The 16,110-nt window shown below is 50.7% G+C and overlaps 9 protein-coding genes across 9 annotated transcripts; 3 read left to right on the top strand and 6 right to left on the bottom strand.

Moving 5' to 3' along the window:
• The first annotated feature begins 2,338 nt into the window (after positions 1-2,338).
• On the top strand, positions 2,339-3,683 carry PPTG_18337 (hypothetical protein). The gene has a single exon (XM_008916403.1). It carries the CDS (start codon positions 2,515-2,517, stop codon positions 3,559-3,561), a length of 1,047 nt encoding a protein of 348 aa, XP_008914651.1. The 5' UTR covers positions 2,339-2,514; the 3' UTR covers positions 3,562-3,683.
• A 107-nt stretch (positions 3,684-3,790) lies between these two features.
• PPTG_18336 (serine/threonine protein kinase) lies at positions 3,791-4,798 on the bottom strand (the record flags this gene model as incomplete). Its single annotated transcript, XM_008916402.1, has 1 exon — positions 3,791-4,798. The coding sequence occupies one exon, from the start codon at positions 4,796-4,798 to the stop codon at positions 3,914-3,916; it is 885 nt and encodes a 294-aa protein (XP_008914650.1). The 3' UTR covers positions 3,791-3,913.
• Positions 4,799-4,887: 89 nt separating this feature from the next.
• On the bottom strand, positions 4,888-5,325 carry PPTG_24326 (hypothetical protein; the record flags this gene model as incomplete). The annotated part of the gene is made up of 1 exon (XM_008916401.1): positions 4,888-5,325. The coding sequence occupies one exon, from the start codon at positions 5,323-5,325 to the stop codon at positions 4,888-4,890; it is 438 nt and encodes a 145-aa protein (XP_008914649.1).
• Positions 5,326-5,935: 610 nt separating this feature from the next.
• PPTG_18335 (hypothetical protein) lies at positions 5,936-6,681 on the top strand (the record flags this gene model as incomplete). Its single annotated transcript, XM_008916400.1, has 2 exons — positions 5,936-6,564; positions 6,633-6,681. The coding sequence occupies 2 exons, from the start codon at positions 5,936-5,938 to the stop codon at positions 6,679-6,681; spliced, it is 678 nt and encodes a 225-aa protein (XP_008914648.1).
• Positions 6,682-7,491: 810 nt separating this feature from the next.
• On the bottom strand, positions 7,492-8,388 carry PPTG_18334 (CAMK/CAMKL protein kinase; the record flags this gene model as incomplete). The annotated part of the gene is made up of 1 exon (XM_008916399.1): positions 7,492-8,388. The coding sequence occupies one exon, from the start codon at positions 8,386-8,388 to the stop codon at positions 7,492-7,494; it is 897 nt and encodes a 298-aa protein (XP_008914647.1).
• Positions 8,389-9,160: 772 nt separating this feature from the next.
• PPTG_18333 (hypothetical protein) lies at positions 9,161-10,659 on the top strand. The gene has a single exon (XM_008916398.1). The coding sequence runs from the start codon at positions 9,177-9,179 to the stop codon at positions 10,479-10,481; it is 1,305 nt and encodes a 434-aa protein (XP_008914646.1). The 5' UTR covers positions 9,161-9,176; the 3' UTR covers positions 10,482-10,659.
• On the bottom strand, positions 10,290-12,446 carry PPTG_18332 (hypothetical protein). Its single transcript, XM_008916397.1, has 2 exons — positions 11,814-12,446; positions 10,290-11,729 (listed from the first exon to the last, which is right to left on the bottom strand). Exons 1-2 carry the CDS (start codon positions 12,383-12,385, stop codon positions 10,601-10,603), a joined length of 1,701 nt encoding a protein of 566 aa, XP_008914645.1. The 5' UTR covers positions 12,386-12,446; the 3' UTR covers positions 10,290-10,600.
• A 4-nt stretch (positions 12,447-12,450) lies between these two features.
• Positions 12,451-14,349, bottom strand: PPTG_18331 (CAMKK protein kinase). The gene has a single exon (XM_008916396.1). The coding sequence runs from the start codon at positions 14,227-14,229 to the stop codon at positions 12,574-12,576; it is 1,656 nt and encodes a 551-aa protein (XP_008914644.1). The 5' UTR covers positions 14,230-14,349; the 3' UTR covers positions 12,451-12,573.
• A 196-nt stretch (positions 14,350-14,545) lies between these two features.
• PPTG_18330 (hypothetical protein) lies at positions 14,546-16,019 on the bottom strand. Its single transcript, XM_008916395.1, has 2 exons — positions 15,117-16,019; positions 14,546-15,040 (listed from the first exon to the last, which is right to left on the bottom strand). The coding sequence occupies exons 1-2, from the start codon at positions 15,942-15,944 to the stop codon at positions 14,762-14,764; spliced, it is 1,107 nt and encodes a 368-aa protein (XP_008914643.1). The 5' UTR covers positions 15,945-16,019; the 3' UTR covers positions 14,546-14,761.
• Between the last annotated feature and the right edge of the window lie 91 nt (positions 16,020-16,110).

The raw sequence follows: 16,110 nt of genomic DNA, 5'->3' as shown, positions 1-16,110 counted from the left end.
AGGAAGCAGGCTTCCAAGAGTATACAAACTCTAAGTGAACGACAGTTCACGTGTCCCTGGTCTGAGGGGACGAAGTACTCAACTAATGCCGTGCGTTGCCCGGGAAGCTCTGGATATTTACGTATCGAAACGCTACAAATACAAGTAAATAATACCGTACCGTATAAACATCAATGATGTTATTACCCGTAGAGTGCATTCTCTGTAATCATCTAAAAAAAAAAACAATGAAAAATTGGAAATTACAACTTGGAATTGTTAGTATTTTAGTATTTTAATACTATAAACCTAAACATTCATTGCCTTCTCATACATGTAATTAGTTAAATAAAGGAAAAGGGAAGAGATAGAGAAGCTCATTCCAAAAGATTCAGGAGTGATATATACCGCAAGCTACACACTTGAAGTTACTGCCTGTGTGAATCTAGGATCGCAATGCAAAAACTCTCCTTGCTATAGCACATTTATCACTTTTGAGTACGGCACAGAGCCATACAGCGTCACTCGGTCGAGCAGTCAGTACTTCTCCCTCATTTTTTCCACTGAGAGCCTCTTGGCGGCGTCTCCTGCAATTAGGAAAATTACTCTAGGTCTACCATAGGGGTAGCTCGAGCAACTACACCGATTCTCTTTCCGATACACCAGACTGGAGCTGTAACTTGGTCGTTATATTTACGTGGAACTGTTGTGGGTGTTGTAAACTTGGTGGCCACTGCGTTAAGGTTTCTGGACACTTTGTCCGCACGTAGTGACGCTCGTAATACTAAAATTTCTCTACAAGTGTGGGAGACACGGGGCGAACTATGAATATTTTTACATCTAAGCAACAAATAAATTGTCGTTTTACTGTTTTCAACGTCCCGACTTTTTACTGTCATTTTCCAGTAAAAAGTGAACATGCTATTACGAAACGTTTCTTTTTATCACTTGAATGGTGCACAAAGACTACCGCGGGCTAGTCAAGGTTAAAGCAAAAGTGGCGAAGGAATGGACAGTAGCGGTGTTGTCCGTGTTCTGCCAATGACGTCCGAAATGGAGTAGCTGCTATGGCCCATGCGTGGGATGAAGGTCACCTGGTTGGGGAGCACGGGAAGAAGGCTAGGGCTCCAAAGAAGGCAAAACGGAGTAAGCTGGCGTTTTCAGCTCGCTGAACAACTGTTAGGGACTGGCAATTAACACGGACAACCCTTGCCGCACACCATATAAAAATATATAATGTAGTGTCCCCCCTGTAAAGTTGGTCGAGTTAACTTGAACACATTAAGTCGACTGGCCACTTAAAGTAATGCCCCCCCTTTAAAGTTATCCGAATTAAATTGAACATGGCCAAGCGGTCAAAGTGAACATTATGTCGACTGGTGAAGGGGTTTAAAGTTGGCCGAGTTAGCTTGAAGATGGCCAAGCGGTCAAAGTGAACATTATGTCGACTGGTGAAGGGGTTTAAAGTTGGCCGAGTTAGCTTGAAGATGGCCAAGCGGTCAAAGTGAACATTATGTCGACTGGCGAAGGGGTTTAAAGTTGGCCGAGTTAACTTGAACATTAAGTCGACTGACCAAGCGGTCGAGTTAACTTGAATCCAGATTCTATTCTGCAGCGCGTGACGATAAGTTATCAGTAGATGTTGCTCCAATGTTAAATGATTTTCGCTTTAGTGACAGTTCGCACGAATGTTGTTCTTCACCGGTTGGGTCAACATTGACTCAATTTCGCATAGAGTATCAGATACCATCAAATATCCCGTCGGTTAATCTTACCCGCTGTAAGGAAGTAAGATTTGAGTGGTTACACAAGCAGAAAAATATTTGTTTATATAGGATCTTCGAGGGGTCTCGAACCCACCTAAGACTCTGGATATAAATATCCAGAGAATTGAGGGTACGTTTAAGACTGAATGTATTTATAGGTAAGCACACTTGGGTTCGTACCCCGTTACAGATCTTCTTTTATTAATAGCTGAAGATTCTTCTATCGAACAGCGAGCGATGCTGCTCAAAGGCTGTCTGTCCTCTTGTTTCCAATAACGAAACAGAGATTGGTGCGGGCAGGATTGAAACAATTCAGCCCGTATCAATCTCTCTACTACAGTGTGTTAATGATGATGATGCCAGTCTGCTGCAATAGATATTTTCATGTTGTCTACTGGGCTGAGTATCATTAACCCCAGAAAGCACAGTAGGAACCAGTGCGCTCGCTGCGGCATCCTCCGCGCAATTTTTCAATCGCTGCGCAAAAGGTTTCTGTGAGCATGCCTCGCTGGAAGCTTACGGCTTTCCCCGATGATCGATATGTAGATAATTTCATCTAGTGTCACTTGAATTCATGAATTCACAAGAGGAGCCGAAACGTTGGGTAGAGTCTATGCTATTGGCTGGTGTTCGTGTACCGCGTTGCGCTGGCGACCTCCGGCGACATGGGTACACGTTCATTCTGCTTTTAGCGCAGTTCTGCTTTTAGCGCAGTTCTGGGAACAACCACCCTCACTGGACCGATCTGCAGGCTTCGCCCACCGCTGCCATGGCTTCCAAGCCACCTGCAGGCTTCATGCCGATTCTCCAGCGAGAAGCTCCGTACCAGGATCTCGACACGCTGGCAGCTTTCGTGCTACCGTTGATTCAGCCTCTTCATGCTCCACCTGTGGCAACCCAGCAGCGGCATCGACTCAAGGGCAAGAGCAAGAGTCGACCCACGACCAGTAGCGAGCGAGGCATCAAGTTCCGTCATCGGCAACAGGAGAAGCAGATCGCATTGCTCTCGAACAATCAGATGCTGCGCCAGCAAGTGCTGCGACTTCAAGATCTGCGGGACATGCGTACGCAACAGTCGCTCTCGACGCCCTACTCGGCCGCCGGATCATCGCCCATGAACTTTGTCATGGAATATTTCAACCAGTTCCGTATCGGACTGAGTGTCCCCGGAGCCCCAGCGAACGTGCTATCATCTGACAAGCAAAGAAGCTTTTTGAACGCGATGATCGAGCCTCATACCACACTGGGAGGCAAGCCTGCAGCCAACAGGATCCTCAGCGTCTGGGAGAGCTATTCAAAATTCCACTCGTCCGTCAAGCTCTCGTGCGACTCGACGGAGCTGATCACCGCCGACAATTGCTCGAGTGTCGTCGTCCATGGCACTCTACACTTGCGTTACTCGCGACGCACCATTGAGAACGTGTATCCTCATGCCGTTGCAGAGGAGGATCTCATTCAGATACTAATAGGCAGACAACTGCATGTACACTACAGAGCTGAGATGCACTTCAACTCGAAGGGAAGGCTGGAGTCGTACGCGATGTCGCCGGACTTTGTGGGGGCGCTCATGGAGATTCTCCGCAGCTGGAGGGACTGTGAGAGGATATTAGGTCGCGCGCTGATCAAAGGACACGTGCTCGGTGAGGAACCCGAGCCGGAAGTGGACATGGAGCCTGTTGAGATTGTGTCGGACGCGGAAATTAAATCTGATGTTCAAGAGACCTCTTCATCGTCGATACTTCACCAGATCGAGGAGACAGAGGAGCCAGCTCGAACAACTTCGCGGGCAATGAAGCTTGACTACATTCTGTCGTAAGAAGCGTGCTGGTAGCAAGCAATGTTGGAGCTCTTTCAATTTGAAAAACTTGTGTTTAAAAAAGCACTGACGCTAATAATAATAAAAAAGGTTTCTTTGCGGCAGCTACCGATGCCTGCTTTCGTTTGCACACGTACTGATTTGTTGTGTCGACTCGGCAAAGATATCCGCGGTGGGAAAACCACGAAATGGTCGAAGCATAACCAATGCGACCTGAGCTGATAGCGGAGGAGTAGCAGTGTATTCTACAGTTATCAGTTTTGGTTACACCAAACAGTTATTCATCTCTTGTTCCAATGCGAGAGCTATAAACTGCCTAATAAGTGAGCGTCTTCAAGAAATAAAACACAATCTAAACCAGGCACTCGTTGAAAGCGTCGTGCTCCAACACCTGCTCGATCGTCAGCCGTTTGTTGGGGTCGATTTCCAGCATACCCGACACCAGTTGCAGCGCGCTGCTTGGAATGGAGTCGGCTACACCCCAGGCCTCCAAAACTGTAGCGGTACCTGCCTGTCTAAGTGCCCGAAACGCTTTGACTGACATGGACGCGAATGACACGAGCGGGGAACCCGTGAGCATGATGAAGAGAACGATGCCTAAAGACCACACGTCAGCTGTCTTGGGGTCATACATGACACCTGCAACGATCTCAGGCGCCATGTAGTATTTCTTGCCCACGTGTCGACCACTGGCACGTTGAGCACGTGTAGCCAACCCGAAGTCTCCTAGTTTACATCGTCCACGGTGTAGCATGATATTCTCGAGTGAGACGTCCCGGTGGGCAATGCCATGCCGGTGAAGGAAGGCCAGACCCGCGGCGACTTGAGATAGTACGCTCAGAGAGTTCATACAGGGCATGGTCTGTTGTCTGCGGCGACTCAAGTAGTCGTACATATCGCCGTCGGAGCAGTGCTCCATTACGAGGTAGAGCGTCTGATGCTCTACGAATGAGTCTGCGTAAGTGACAAGGTTGGGGTGACCTCCCGCTGTGCGGATGATGTCGCCAATCTCCTTTTCAACAATGGGATTGTCTGGTATGTGAGCATCCGGCGGGTGATCTCGCATGAAAGTGGCCATACGCTGGAGTGAAATCTGCTTGATAACAACGGACACATTGGTGGCCGAAGGTGGGGCTGGTTCGAGTCGCCCACGCATGTCTTCGCAGACGAAAACCCATCCATAGAGCGTCGAGCTGAGCTCACGGATGACTCGGTATCGGTCGTGAATGACTGGCATAATATGCTGTTCAAGGAGCTCTTTGCTGTCTGAGGCTAGTGAAAAGTGAAATGCTGCCTCCTGCGATTGAGCACGAGCAGCTTATTAATTTACTGACTCGGCTGGATGTTTTTTTGGGTTGCGGAGATTGTGGAAGGAAGAGTGATGGAGTTAAATCGGATCTGTCTGGTCAACGATGTGCAACTGGCTCCGTTCGGCTTCATGAGCATTGGAGGCCGGAGGCGTCCGACGCGGTTAAGCAACAAGGATTCATTTGTATGATACACACCCCGGGTCCGTCCCATGAGACGAGTTTGTGCTGTCCCTGGTGACGTTGAAAACGAGCAGCGAGCTGCTGGCGAACGGCGCTGATTCTTGGGGTGAGTTGGCGAAGGATAGAGGCACCCGGAGAACGTTTCGATAGACTGGTCTTTGGAGAACATCGCCGTCGAGCTCGGACAACCGCAAAACAATCCAGCCAACCTAGACAATTCTCGTGGGCATTGTTTGCGTTTTTGGTAATTCGTCATGCGTAAGCGCCTTTCCATCCGTCCAGGACTTGGGATGTTGTGGGCGAAGGCTGCTGTCTTCGCTGTAGAGCCCGAAATCAGAGCGGTGACGTACTGAATTGTTGTCAGCCCACCCGATCGTCGATATCGATGAACGCGTAATAAAACCAGCTACGCTGTTCTACTTCGACCGAATGAATCGCATTGATCCGGCAAGGCCCCTATCCTTCCAATACTTGAATTCTCCGTCAACATGCTTGGGCTGCTTTCCTCGGTAAGTCGATCCTTGCAGCGTTGTTGCTCCTTACCATTTATTTTCGAGTCAACAAAACGAAACTCAATCCCATGCAAGAACAGTGTAGCGGGAGCTGGAGAGCTGCTCACGCGAGCTGACTTTAATATTACTTCCTCTGGATGGAAATGATTGAAAGAATCGAAATCAAATTCGTCTCAATTGGTCAAAACAACGTTAAATTTAATGCTAATTGGTCAAAATATTGCGCTGCGTCTCAGCCAACGATTGCAACAAACCGCAACTCAATCGAAGATCTGTAACTCGAGTTATGCCCAGCCAAGCACACGACATTTCACTTCCATTTTACTTTTTTACCCGCTGCATCTGCAATACTACACTGAAAGCACCTGAAACATGCCGACGGCAAACCTTACCGATGACGAACGCCGCCAAATCCTGGATGAGCTGCTGAAGCAGAGTGTGGGCGGAGAACTGCCACGAGGAGTCCAAGCCAGAGTTGCCAGAGAATTCAGGTGCTCCGACGCCTCTATTGGCAGGATATGGCACCGGTTCCGTGAGACGGAAGCCAACGACGGTCTGGAAGAATGGAAGAGTCGTATTAAGCAGAATTCCGGCCGGAAAAAGAAGAATCGCGACGAAATCGCCGCTAAAATCCGGGCTGTTCCTATTGAAGAAAGGAAGCCATATCGGCCACTTGCTCACGCGGCAGGCATATCCAAGTACTTAGTGCAAGCACTTATACGTGAGGGTGTTTTGAAGGTGCATTCAACTCACATTACACCCTACCTGACGGAAAATAACAAGTTTCGTCGTATAGAGCACGTCCTTACATACATTGACCCTACAAGCCTCATGTTCGAGCCGATGTACGACGTAGTCCACGTCGATGAGAAGTGGTTCTATGAGGATGTTAATAAGCGCTCGTGCTTAGTATTTGAAGACGAAACCCCGCTCCAGCGTAGCCGACGGAGTAAGAACCACATCCCAAAGACCATGTTCCTCGCTGCAGTGGCACGTCCAAGGTAAACATTCTGCAATTTAATATTTTTCCAACATTATATTTACTAAATTCCTATATTTTTTAATACAGGTTGGACCCACATTGTAAAAAGGAATGGGACGGTAAAGTTGGATTGTGACCGTTAACTGAGAAGTATATAGCGCTTCGTCGAATCAAATATTACAGCTCGTGGTGAAGAGGGCATTCGTAATATTGATTCTATTAATCAAGAAGTCTACAAGGGTCACTTACTGGATCATGTCATTCCCGCTATCAAGTTGAAGTGGCCCCGCCGAGAAAAAAAGAATGTAATTCTGATTCAACAAGATAACGCAACTCCCCACATTAGTCCAAGCGACCCAGAAGTTTTAGCTGCGGGGACTGCCGATGATTGGAATATTCGGCTTTCCTACCAGCCTGCAAATTCACCCGACACAAATGTCTTGGATTTGGGACTGTTCGCCTCTTTACAGGCTCTTCAGCTTCAACAACCGGTCTATGGCATTCAGGCCCGCATAAAGTCCGTAGAGGATGCATACAAAGCCATGGACGAAGATACGCTTGACGATATTTTTCTTACTCTTCAGAAGTGCATGGAATGTATACTGAAGGTAGATGGAAGTAATGATTACAAGCTGCCACACATGGGTAAAGTAAAACTTCGAAAAGAAGGTAAACTCCCGAAGAGTTTTGTGTGTGACCGCCATGCTTATACAAGTGCCCTTGCCATCCTCGAAAAGGCAGGTAGGCCATTCTTGTTCTAGTGTCAAGTGTCAATAAATACCTGTCCAAATAGATAATACTCACCACATCATCTTTGTACACAAAATAAAACTCCATCACTGTCATATTGCATTCTTTCAATCATTTCCTTCCAGAGGAAGTATCTTTTTTATGAAGAAACCTATTGAGACTATCCCGATACTACGACATCAGAAAAAAACTAAGTCTAATTCTGCGCTAACGAGTTAAACCACTCGTTCATGGCAGCATGCTCCAGCACCTGCTCGACCGTCAAACGCTTTCGAGGGTCAATCTCCAGCATGCCCGCCAGCAACAGTAGCGCGTTGCTGGACATGGAACCTGCTACGCCCCACGACTCCAATACAGTGGCGATACCAGCTTGCTTGAACGCTCGAAACGACTTCACAGTCATGGACGCCAGCGCAACCAGGGGTGATCCCGTCAGCATGATGAAGAGCACGATGCCCAGCGACCACACATCTGCAGCCTTGGGATCGTACGGGCCGCCCGTAACAATCTCGGGTGCCATGTAGTATTTCTTGCCCACATTACGGCCACCGCCTCGTCGTGCTCGAGTAGCCAACCCAAAATCTCCAAGTTTACACCGTCCGCGGTGCAACAAGATGTTCTCTAACGAGATGTCCCGATGTGCGATGCCGTGCTGGTGCAGGAAGGCCAGGCCTGCAGCCACTTGTGATAACACGCTCAGCGCGTTCATGCACGAGAGGGTGCGTTGCCGACGTCTGCACAGATAGTCGTACAAGTCGCCATCAGCGCAGTGTTCCATGACAAGGTATAGCATCTGCTGCTCAATGAACGAGTCGGTATACTGCACAAGGTTCGGGTGTCCACCAGCGGCTCGAATAATGTCGCCGACTTCTCTTTCAATGATCGGATTGTCTGGAGTGTGGCCGTCGTACGGGTGCTCCCTCATATACTTAGTCATGCGCTCAAGCGATATCTCCTTGATGACAACAGGAGCGATGGTGGGGGCGAGGTCTGTCATCTTTCTTTTTTGCATGTCCTCGCAGGCGAAGACTCGCCCGTAAAGTGTCGAGCTGAGGCTGCTGACGACTCGATATCGGTCGTGAACCACCGACATGTTGAAGAGAAAAAATGTGTCGGTAGTTTGAAGGCTTGGTAAGGATGCGACGGAAAGCGGAGTGAGGTTGGGAACGGGTGACGACTGCAAGACTTTGCAAGAAGATTGCAGTTCCAGTGAGCGGTCGGGCGCTTAGGGACGTTGGGCAGGCAGTTTTTCAAGAGCGTGGGAGCGCGTACAACTATTTTGGCGAGTTCCAGCAGCAATTGTATGAATGATTTGGTTGACACCTGACACAGTCATTCTTGTGTTTACCGTTAGTATAATAGAAAGCAGAAGAAGTGAATGTCGCCAAAAGTGCTTCGAGTCTTATATTTGCGCTACGTTGGAGAATCGATCTACAGCGGTTGTCGCTTCCGCCGGTGCCAGTAATATCCAGCGGACTGTAGCGATCTGCTGCCCAGCAACAAGCGGTAATGAATAACTGTATTGTTTCGCTGACAACGAACGCTATAGGCGTTTATTCGTGTACATGTAACGCTATAATACATTGCACCTGCCACTTTTAGCTCGCGCCTGTCCTCACCTCAGTCATCTGGCCCCAGTGATTCACTGGCGGTGAAACGCAGGCGAGATGACGCGAAGAATCCAGCGACCACTCCATTCGAGCCTCCAAAGTTACGCGCGGCTACACTTGATCTTAGCTGAAAGGTCGAGAAGGTTTGTGCAACAACTAACAAAATCTCCAAAAAACGGCTGTGAAGTTGTATATATGTGGTTCACATCAATTACCTATTTTAACGATTATTATATCACCAAATATCCCATTTCGTGGTATTGTTTAAACAATGCTGGTGGCGGCGCGGCGCTGCATTCGCGTTGGCGCGCTGCAGCTCGCGTCTGCTCCGACCCACATATTGTCTGTCAGCCCACCTCTATTGCAATACAAGCGTAAGAATGCGCGCTTCTTCTCTTCGGATCTCGATGCGTACCGCGCGCCTACAGTCGCCGTACCATGCAGCGCCAATGTGTGGACGAAGACTGTGAACCCGGCACTTCGCACGTTCCTCAAGCTCCGAAACCACGTGATGGTTCCGATCTCCTTCGTCGTCCCAACTGATGACGACAATTGGCCTAGAGAGACCCATGGTTACCCTCTAGGTAAGCACGCGGAGTGGCTGCGTCGGCGTTGGAGAGAAATGAAGGACCTACCAGAGTTCACCGTGCAGGACCTGAAGGAGCTCGATTTTGCCTTCGATCTCAGCCAATACAAGTGGGATCACTTCGTCAAGCCCGCGCTGCACCATTATTACGAACTTCACCAACACACTGACGTTCCCCAGATGTTTCAAGTCAAGCACGGAGACGCTGACTGGCCTGAGAGACTGTGGGGCTTCTATCTCGGCCCACGGGTCTTCAATATCCGCCACCGTGGCGATTTCCAGGCGCAGATCCAACAGGACGCTCAGGAAATGGCTGAGATCAACTTCTGCTATGACTCCACCACGTACGATCGCGACTGGCGCGAGAGAGTTTTACCGTCGCTGGAGGTATTTCGCCAGGAGTTCGGACACTGCGATGTGCACAGACCATTCAAGGTCCCGAATTGCCCACCGTGGCCTAAAAGTGCTGCTGGAATGCTGTTGGGAGTCGTTGTCAACAATATCCGGAGTAAGGGCTATTACGCTGTGCAAGTCACCCGAGACATTGCAGCATTGGAGAAAGTCGAGTTTGTATGGGATCACTCCTCCACGGAATGGAACGACCGTATTTTCCCAGCGTTGGAGACATTCAAACGCAAGCAAGGCCATTGCCACATTATGAAAACCTTTGTAGTGCCGTCTACGGAGTCGTGGCCTGCAAAGTCGCACGGACTCAAGCTCGGGATCGTCATCAACAACATCCGCTCGTATTCCTACTATTTCGACCAGATCGCTCGAAATGTGGATCAACTGGAGTCAGTGGGCTTCGATGTGCAGATTGCCAAGGTTAAGTGGGATCGACGTGTCGAGCCGATGCTTGCTACGTTTCAAGAGCTGCATGGTCATCGTAATGTTCCAACCGATTTCGTTGTACCGTCAGAGGACCCATGGGACAAAAGCGATTGGGGTGTCCAGCTCGGTAAGCTAAAGCTGAAGGAGAAGTACACGTAGAGAAGGTCCTAAAAGCAGGGTATACCTAGCTACGTCTTGGTTGTTGTGGTGGGAGCATAGAGAAACTTGCAGCACAAATCAAATAAAATGATCACTGTTGGGGTCTATAGTTCTCGACGTCAGTAGTGGTTACTCTTCCGCGTGCCATGGCCAGCACGAGCTGCACGCATGCGACCCATTTCGCTGTTGCCTTCGAGTTCGTCTACAGGTTCTGGCAGTTCCTTCAGTCTTCCTTTAACCATCCACAGCAACATACCGCTAACGCCAACTAGAGTGATAGCAAGGATGAAGGTGATGTAACTCACGGCAACGGCTCCATTTGCCTGTCCGCTCTGCCCACTCATGAAGAAGCCCATGAGCACTGGGATGAACACTTCGCCCATTCCACAGCCGAATACAATGAGCGACGACACGCGTCGGATAAGTTGCTCATTAATCACACGCGTCAAGCAGTGGATACTCAGCGTAAAGAGCGGCGCCAGTGCGAACGAGAAGAGGAAGAGACATATCGTGAAGGTGATAAGACCCGCTTGAGCACCGAATAGAAGCCCGAATGAACTCGCTCCACACACGACAGTACAGACCACGATAGAGTAGAGATTCCTGTCATGGAACAAGAACCTCGGGAGGACCACATACGACACCGTCAACGATCCCCAAAACAACACCATGGCCGCACACTGCCACACTGCTTTGCTGCTCTCGTTTCCTGCGTCGACACTTCCAGATCCAGATATTTGAGTTGCTGCCAACTTGGTATCCTCTGTAAGAACGGTGCCGATGTAGTCGTACAAAAAGGCAGCGAGTCCGAGCTGGATGCCGAAAAGCACAGTGGCGAAGATGGTAACGAGCAAGATAATGAAGTTGTTCTTCGAGTCATACGTGTCCGGATTGCAGTTCTTCGAGCCGCTGATGTGCTGGGCATGCAAGAAGACGCCGCCCACTATTGGACTGGGAACGGTAGGCACACGACGCGTGGGGTCTTCAAAAGACAGTAATGTCTGATGCTCGTCACGTCCATAGTAACAATGTGGGCTCGGCAGCGTAGCGACTAGTACAGCAGGGAACACTATCATGATGGCTAACCCAAAGAAAGCGTAGCCGAGATCGATGTCCAGCTTTGTGAGCACCAGCGCCACAATTGCACCCAACAAACAGCCGAGCCCGTAGTTGATGTTCATGGAGGTAATAATGCTGCGTCTACGTTGGTCCTTCTCTCCAGCAATCCACAGAGAACACCGATTTAGTCTGCCAAAATACAATTACAGCAGTATAAACCCCGTTAGTTTCTAATAACCACAGCAGTATTAGAAATAAATAAATACTACGTACGTGATGTTCAATAGCGCCGTCCAGAATCCTTTGGCGATGAAATACACTCCAACCCCCACGTTTCCTGTGGCTGCAGCAACTGGCGTAAGACATGCGTACCACGCGCCACTGCAGAGCAGCAAAACGACGATCAGCTGCTTCATGAACTCCTTCTCTGTGAAATAAGTGAGCACAAAGTCGCTCATGAAGCTCATGACGAGTGCCGCGCCTCCGTGGGCAGCGAAGATGGGGCCAAAGCCGTAGACTGGCGCTGCAAGTCCAGCCTGCTCCTGCGCTAAATCCGAGAAGAAGACGAGCGCGGGGCCCAGCATTCCCATGAAGGCGCCCTGTAATACGTAGATAGTCCGGTATGCCAGGAGCTGCCACGCATACTGATCCACCTCGTCGAACTCCGCAGCTGTAGAGACCACTGGGAGGCTACTGCCACTGCCACTACTGGCTCTGTGATGCTGACGGTGCTGGTGCTGCAACTGGTGGCGCGTTTGGTTCACGGACGTGTAGGCGACGTACGTGTCGCTAGGTAACAGCGGCGTTGTGGCGCTTGACGACTGCGGGAGGCTATAGCGCTGCATGGCAACGCTGAAGTTACCGCAAATGTCCTAGTGCGTGGAATAACTCAGGTCGAAGGCGATCAGATTTGTAGAATGTACGGTCCATGTTAAGTACGAATTTAGATGTATTACTATGGATTGCCAGTTTTAGGGCTCATGAAATCATGCATTTTTTGCTACATACGCTCGTCTTCCGCGTTCCCAGCTCGTTAGATCTCGAGCTGGTTGTTTGCGAGTTCTCTGGTGGCTGCAGGTTGCTTGGTCTCCGACTCGATCGACTCCGCCGCACTTACACTCGAAAACCGCGAGGACGGAGACTCCCCGAAGCTGCTGCCGCCGTCGTGCAGAGATTTCCGTCGCTCCTCCAGTGTCCGCATCGCCTTGCGTTTCCACTTGTTGACGCCCAGTTTTACTCGTAGAATAACATTCAGCGACGTCACACGGGTCACAGCACATGCTAGATCCTCCGGTCCGACCTTCACAGCCTCGTAGCTCGTTTCCACATACTCCTTCTTCTCCTGGTCCGACAGTCCCTCCAGCACCCACGAATGTTCCTTACACTGCTGCAGAGACCAGCGCTTCTCAGGATCCTTCTCCAACAGACCGTAAAGCAGCTCACTTAGTCCCTCCGACGCATTATTCTCTAGCTCGATCGGGTTCTTCTCGATCATCTCAAACAGAGTCACGACATCTGGATCGTAGAACGGGATCGTACCGAAGGCCAGAGCGTGGATGCTAACGCCCAGAGCCCAGATGTCCGCCGCATAAGCGCTGTACTCACCGCCCTTGAGCGTCTCTGGGCCCATGAACGCATATGTCCCAGCTGTTGTCGAGACGTAGCCCTTCTTATGAGGCTTTGTTGATGTTGGAGTGACCTCACCGGCGGCCTTAGCCTTAGCTTCCTTGTCGTCCTCCTCGAAGAAATGAGCGACGCCGAAGTCAGCGATCTTGTAGGTGCCATCCTGACCCACCAGAATGTTCTCAGGCTTCAAGTCGCGATGGCAAATGTTGTTCTCGTGCAGGTACTCGAGTCCAAGCAGGAGCTGACGCACACAGACACGTAGCTCCTCTTCAGTGAAGCACTCGTTCTCCTTCTTGCTATTCTTTGACTTCTTGTAGAGTTTCTCTTCAGGGAACCACTGCATCACCTGACCCGACGGCGCGTATTCTAGCATCAGTACGAGCGTCTCAGAGTCGTCGTCGAAAACCTCGAGTAGATTCAGTAGATTCGGGTGGTGCAGCTTCTTCATGATGGCAATCTCCACCTGCACCTTGTCCAGCGCCGTGGACACGACCATGCGTCGGCCCACGCGTTTCACCTCGCGCATTTTCTTAAGTAGAGACGTCTTGAACACCTTCAGTGCCACCAGGTCGTCTCCTCCACGCAGGCGGCCGAGCTGCACGACGGCCGTGGCGCCTCGTCCTAGCTCGCGTACCACCTCGTATTTAGTAATGGCGCTGCCCACGCTGCTGTTGCCACTGTCACCACTAGAAGCAGAGCTGATACCGTCGTCTGAGTCGCTATCGCTGTCGTCGTCGTCGTCACTCAGGTGGTCATTGTTGTTGAACGACTCGGCCGACGCTGTGGTGGTCACAGAGTCCATGGACTCTGGCAAAGGCGGTGGGACATTAGAAGAGTTTACATGCGCAGCAACCGACGAAGGCGCAGAGGCCGGTGCTGGCGGCGGCATCGACGCAGATGGCGCCAGCGAGCGAGTGCCGGTCTTGGGACGGTTGGATGACGCTCTGGCTGACGAGTGCGAAGCGGAGCGAGACTCGCGGTGACCGAAGGACATAGTACGGCTGCGGAAGAAGTCGAAGATGCCCAGGTCGCACTGGACGCGGTTCGAGAAGGCGCCCGACATGGTGGCGGTGGAAGGACTTGGCCTAAAGCAGGAATGAGACGAGCGTTAGAGTGGCGGAAGAGCTTGCCCAGACAAACTCGATACGGCATGCAGTATTCGTTTTGATAGGCTCAACAGAAATGACAAAACAGGACTATAGAGTGAATTGTTGAAGTTCATTGACCTGGATGTAATATGGCTAGTGACCCAGAAATTCTCCGGTTCTGTCATATTGGTGTGCACCACAAAAAATCAAGTTACAAGATCAAGCTTTGATTCCAAGCGCAATGATCAAGCGATGCTTAACAAGCACGCCTGGAATGCAGGCTGCATGATGCAGCGTATCTCATCAGCCGTGTCGCGCACGGATCATCAACCAAAGTATCTTATTCGAGATGGCAGCTACAACAATGTAGTGGTTGACGATCGCTCAAAGATTTGTTTATATAAAATTGTTCTCGTCTCTCTAGACTACCGCGTGGAACTTCGGGGCCTTTTACCAACACGTCAATCTCGCAAAACGATACTCTGAACAAGGTGATGATGCCGTAACTTACTGGTTCTTGCACTCAGGCGGCTTCTCGGTGGAATTGGCGCCGCCCTCAAGAGCGGGGAATTTCTTCTTGCCCCGACGCGGCTTGGGAGCCTCGTCACCCGAGAGCGATTCCTCGTCCGATTCCTCGTAGTCCTCATCGTCCTCTGGGTCGTAGTCCGAGTCGTCATCCTCCACAGCTTCGCCCGTGAACCACAGCAGAGCCTGCGGAATGATGGTCTCGTGGATCGTGAAGCCAATTTCAAAGTCACCACTCAGCTGGCGCATGATCATCTCGCTCTGAAATAACAAACATCAACAAGACAAATCACGTCAGAACACAATTTGCGCTCTTCAATACATAACATCCACTCACGTCCTCATCGTCCTCCTCTGACGGCATCTCGACGGGCGTGAAGAACTGGAAGAAGCTCTCGCAGGGCTCAGTACGGCTCACGACGCGGGTCTCGCCCTTGCCACCCTTAGCACGCTGCTTGACCTTCTTGGTCACTTCGCAGAGGTTCTTGCCTTCCTTCCACTCGATGACCGTGCCCGTCACGTTGCGCAACACAGCCTCGCCCAGCTCCGAGGCGTCACCAATGTCGTACTCCTTAGTGAGGATCTTGTTAGTGAAGAACGGGTTCTCAGCAAACTCGAAGGTGAGTTTAAATCCGTTGTCCTCCTCGTGGCTCACCGAGTTCACGTCCGTAAGGAACTCAAAGGCGGGCAGGTCGCGCTCCTGGATAAGCTCGGCCAGCACCGAGTGGTTCATGAAGGCACGCAGCCAGAAACCCGGCACACCCTTAACGTCCTCCTCGGTCTCAGCGTCAGCCTGCTGGGGCTCAACAGCAGCGGCTGTAACGGCCTCCACCTCCTTAGCACCCGAAACGATCTCAGCGCGCTGCTTGTAGAAAGGCTGGTAGAGCTTCTCGTACTTGAGCTCCAGAGCCTTGCGCTCCTTCTCGAACTCCTCTTCCACCTCGGCCTGCGTCTCCTGCAACTTACGCAGAGCATCCAGACGCAACAACACGTTCTTGGGCAGGTTCGCAAGGTCGTCCTCCTCTTCCTCCTCGGCGGCGGCGTCGCTCACCGAGATCTGCGCAACCTGCTCCGTCAGACTGTCAACGGGCTGGAAGCCACGTCCATCGTTGTGGTCCACTTCCACCACGGTATCGTGCTCGCTAGCTACGGGCTTGTCCGACATATTGTACGTGAGTGGCGGGGGCTGCCGCTTCTTTTCTGAGAATGACCCTCGGAGGATGGCTTCGCCTCCACAATTTTACGCTTTTGGTTGGCTACGGAAGCGTCACCGGCTGGTCGGTGTTCGAAACATAAATAATGGTGTTGGCCACACTAAATACTGCATACTT

The sequence above is a fragment of the Phytophthora parasitica genome, assembly GCF_000247585.1.
Source record: "Phytophthora parasitica INRA-310 unplaced genomic scaffold supercont2.83, whole genome shotgun sequence".
NCBI lineage: Eukaryota > Oomycota > Peronosporomycetes > Peronosporales > Peronosporaceae > Phytophthora > Phytophthora nicotianae.
This window is presented reverse-complemented; position numbering and strand designations above follow the sequence as displayed.

Excerpts from the sequence above, each read along its gene's own strand:
- PPTG_18330 (XM_008916395.1), bottom strand. The coding sequence starts at position 15,944 with ATGTCGGACAAGCCCGTAGCTAGCGAGCACGATACCGTGGTGGAAGTG. Across the intron at positions 15,041-15,116 it reads CAGAGGAGGACGATGAGGAC|AGCGAGATGATCATGCGCCA; the intron begins GTGAGTGGATGT and ends TTGTTATTTCAG.
- PPTG_18333 (XM_008916398.1), top strand. The coding sequence starts at position 9,177 with ATGCTGGTGGCGGCGCGGCGCTGCATTCGCGTTGGCGCGCTGCAGCTC.
- PPTG_18332 (XM_008916397.1), bottom strand. The coding sequence starts at position 12,385 with ATGCAGCGCTATAGCCTCCCGCAGTCGTCAAGCGCCACAACGCCGCTG. Across the intron at positions 11,730-11,813 it reads ACGGCGCTATTGAACATCAC|ACTAAATCGGTGTTCTCTGT; the intron begins GTACGTAGTATT and ends GTATTTTGGCAG.
- PPTG_18337 (XM_008916403.1), top strand. The coding sequence starts at position 2,515 with ATGGCTTCCAAGCCACCTGCAGGCTTCATGCCGATTCTCCAGCGAGAA.
- PPTG_18331 (XM_008916396.1), bottom strand. The coding sequence starts at position 14,229 with ATGTCGGGCGCCTTCTCGAACCGCGTCCAGTGCGACCTGGGCATCTTC.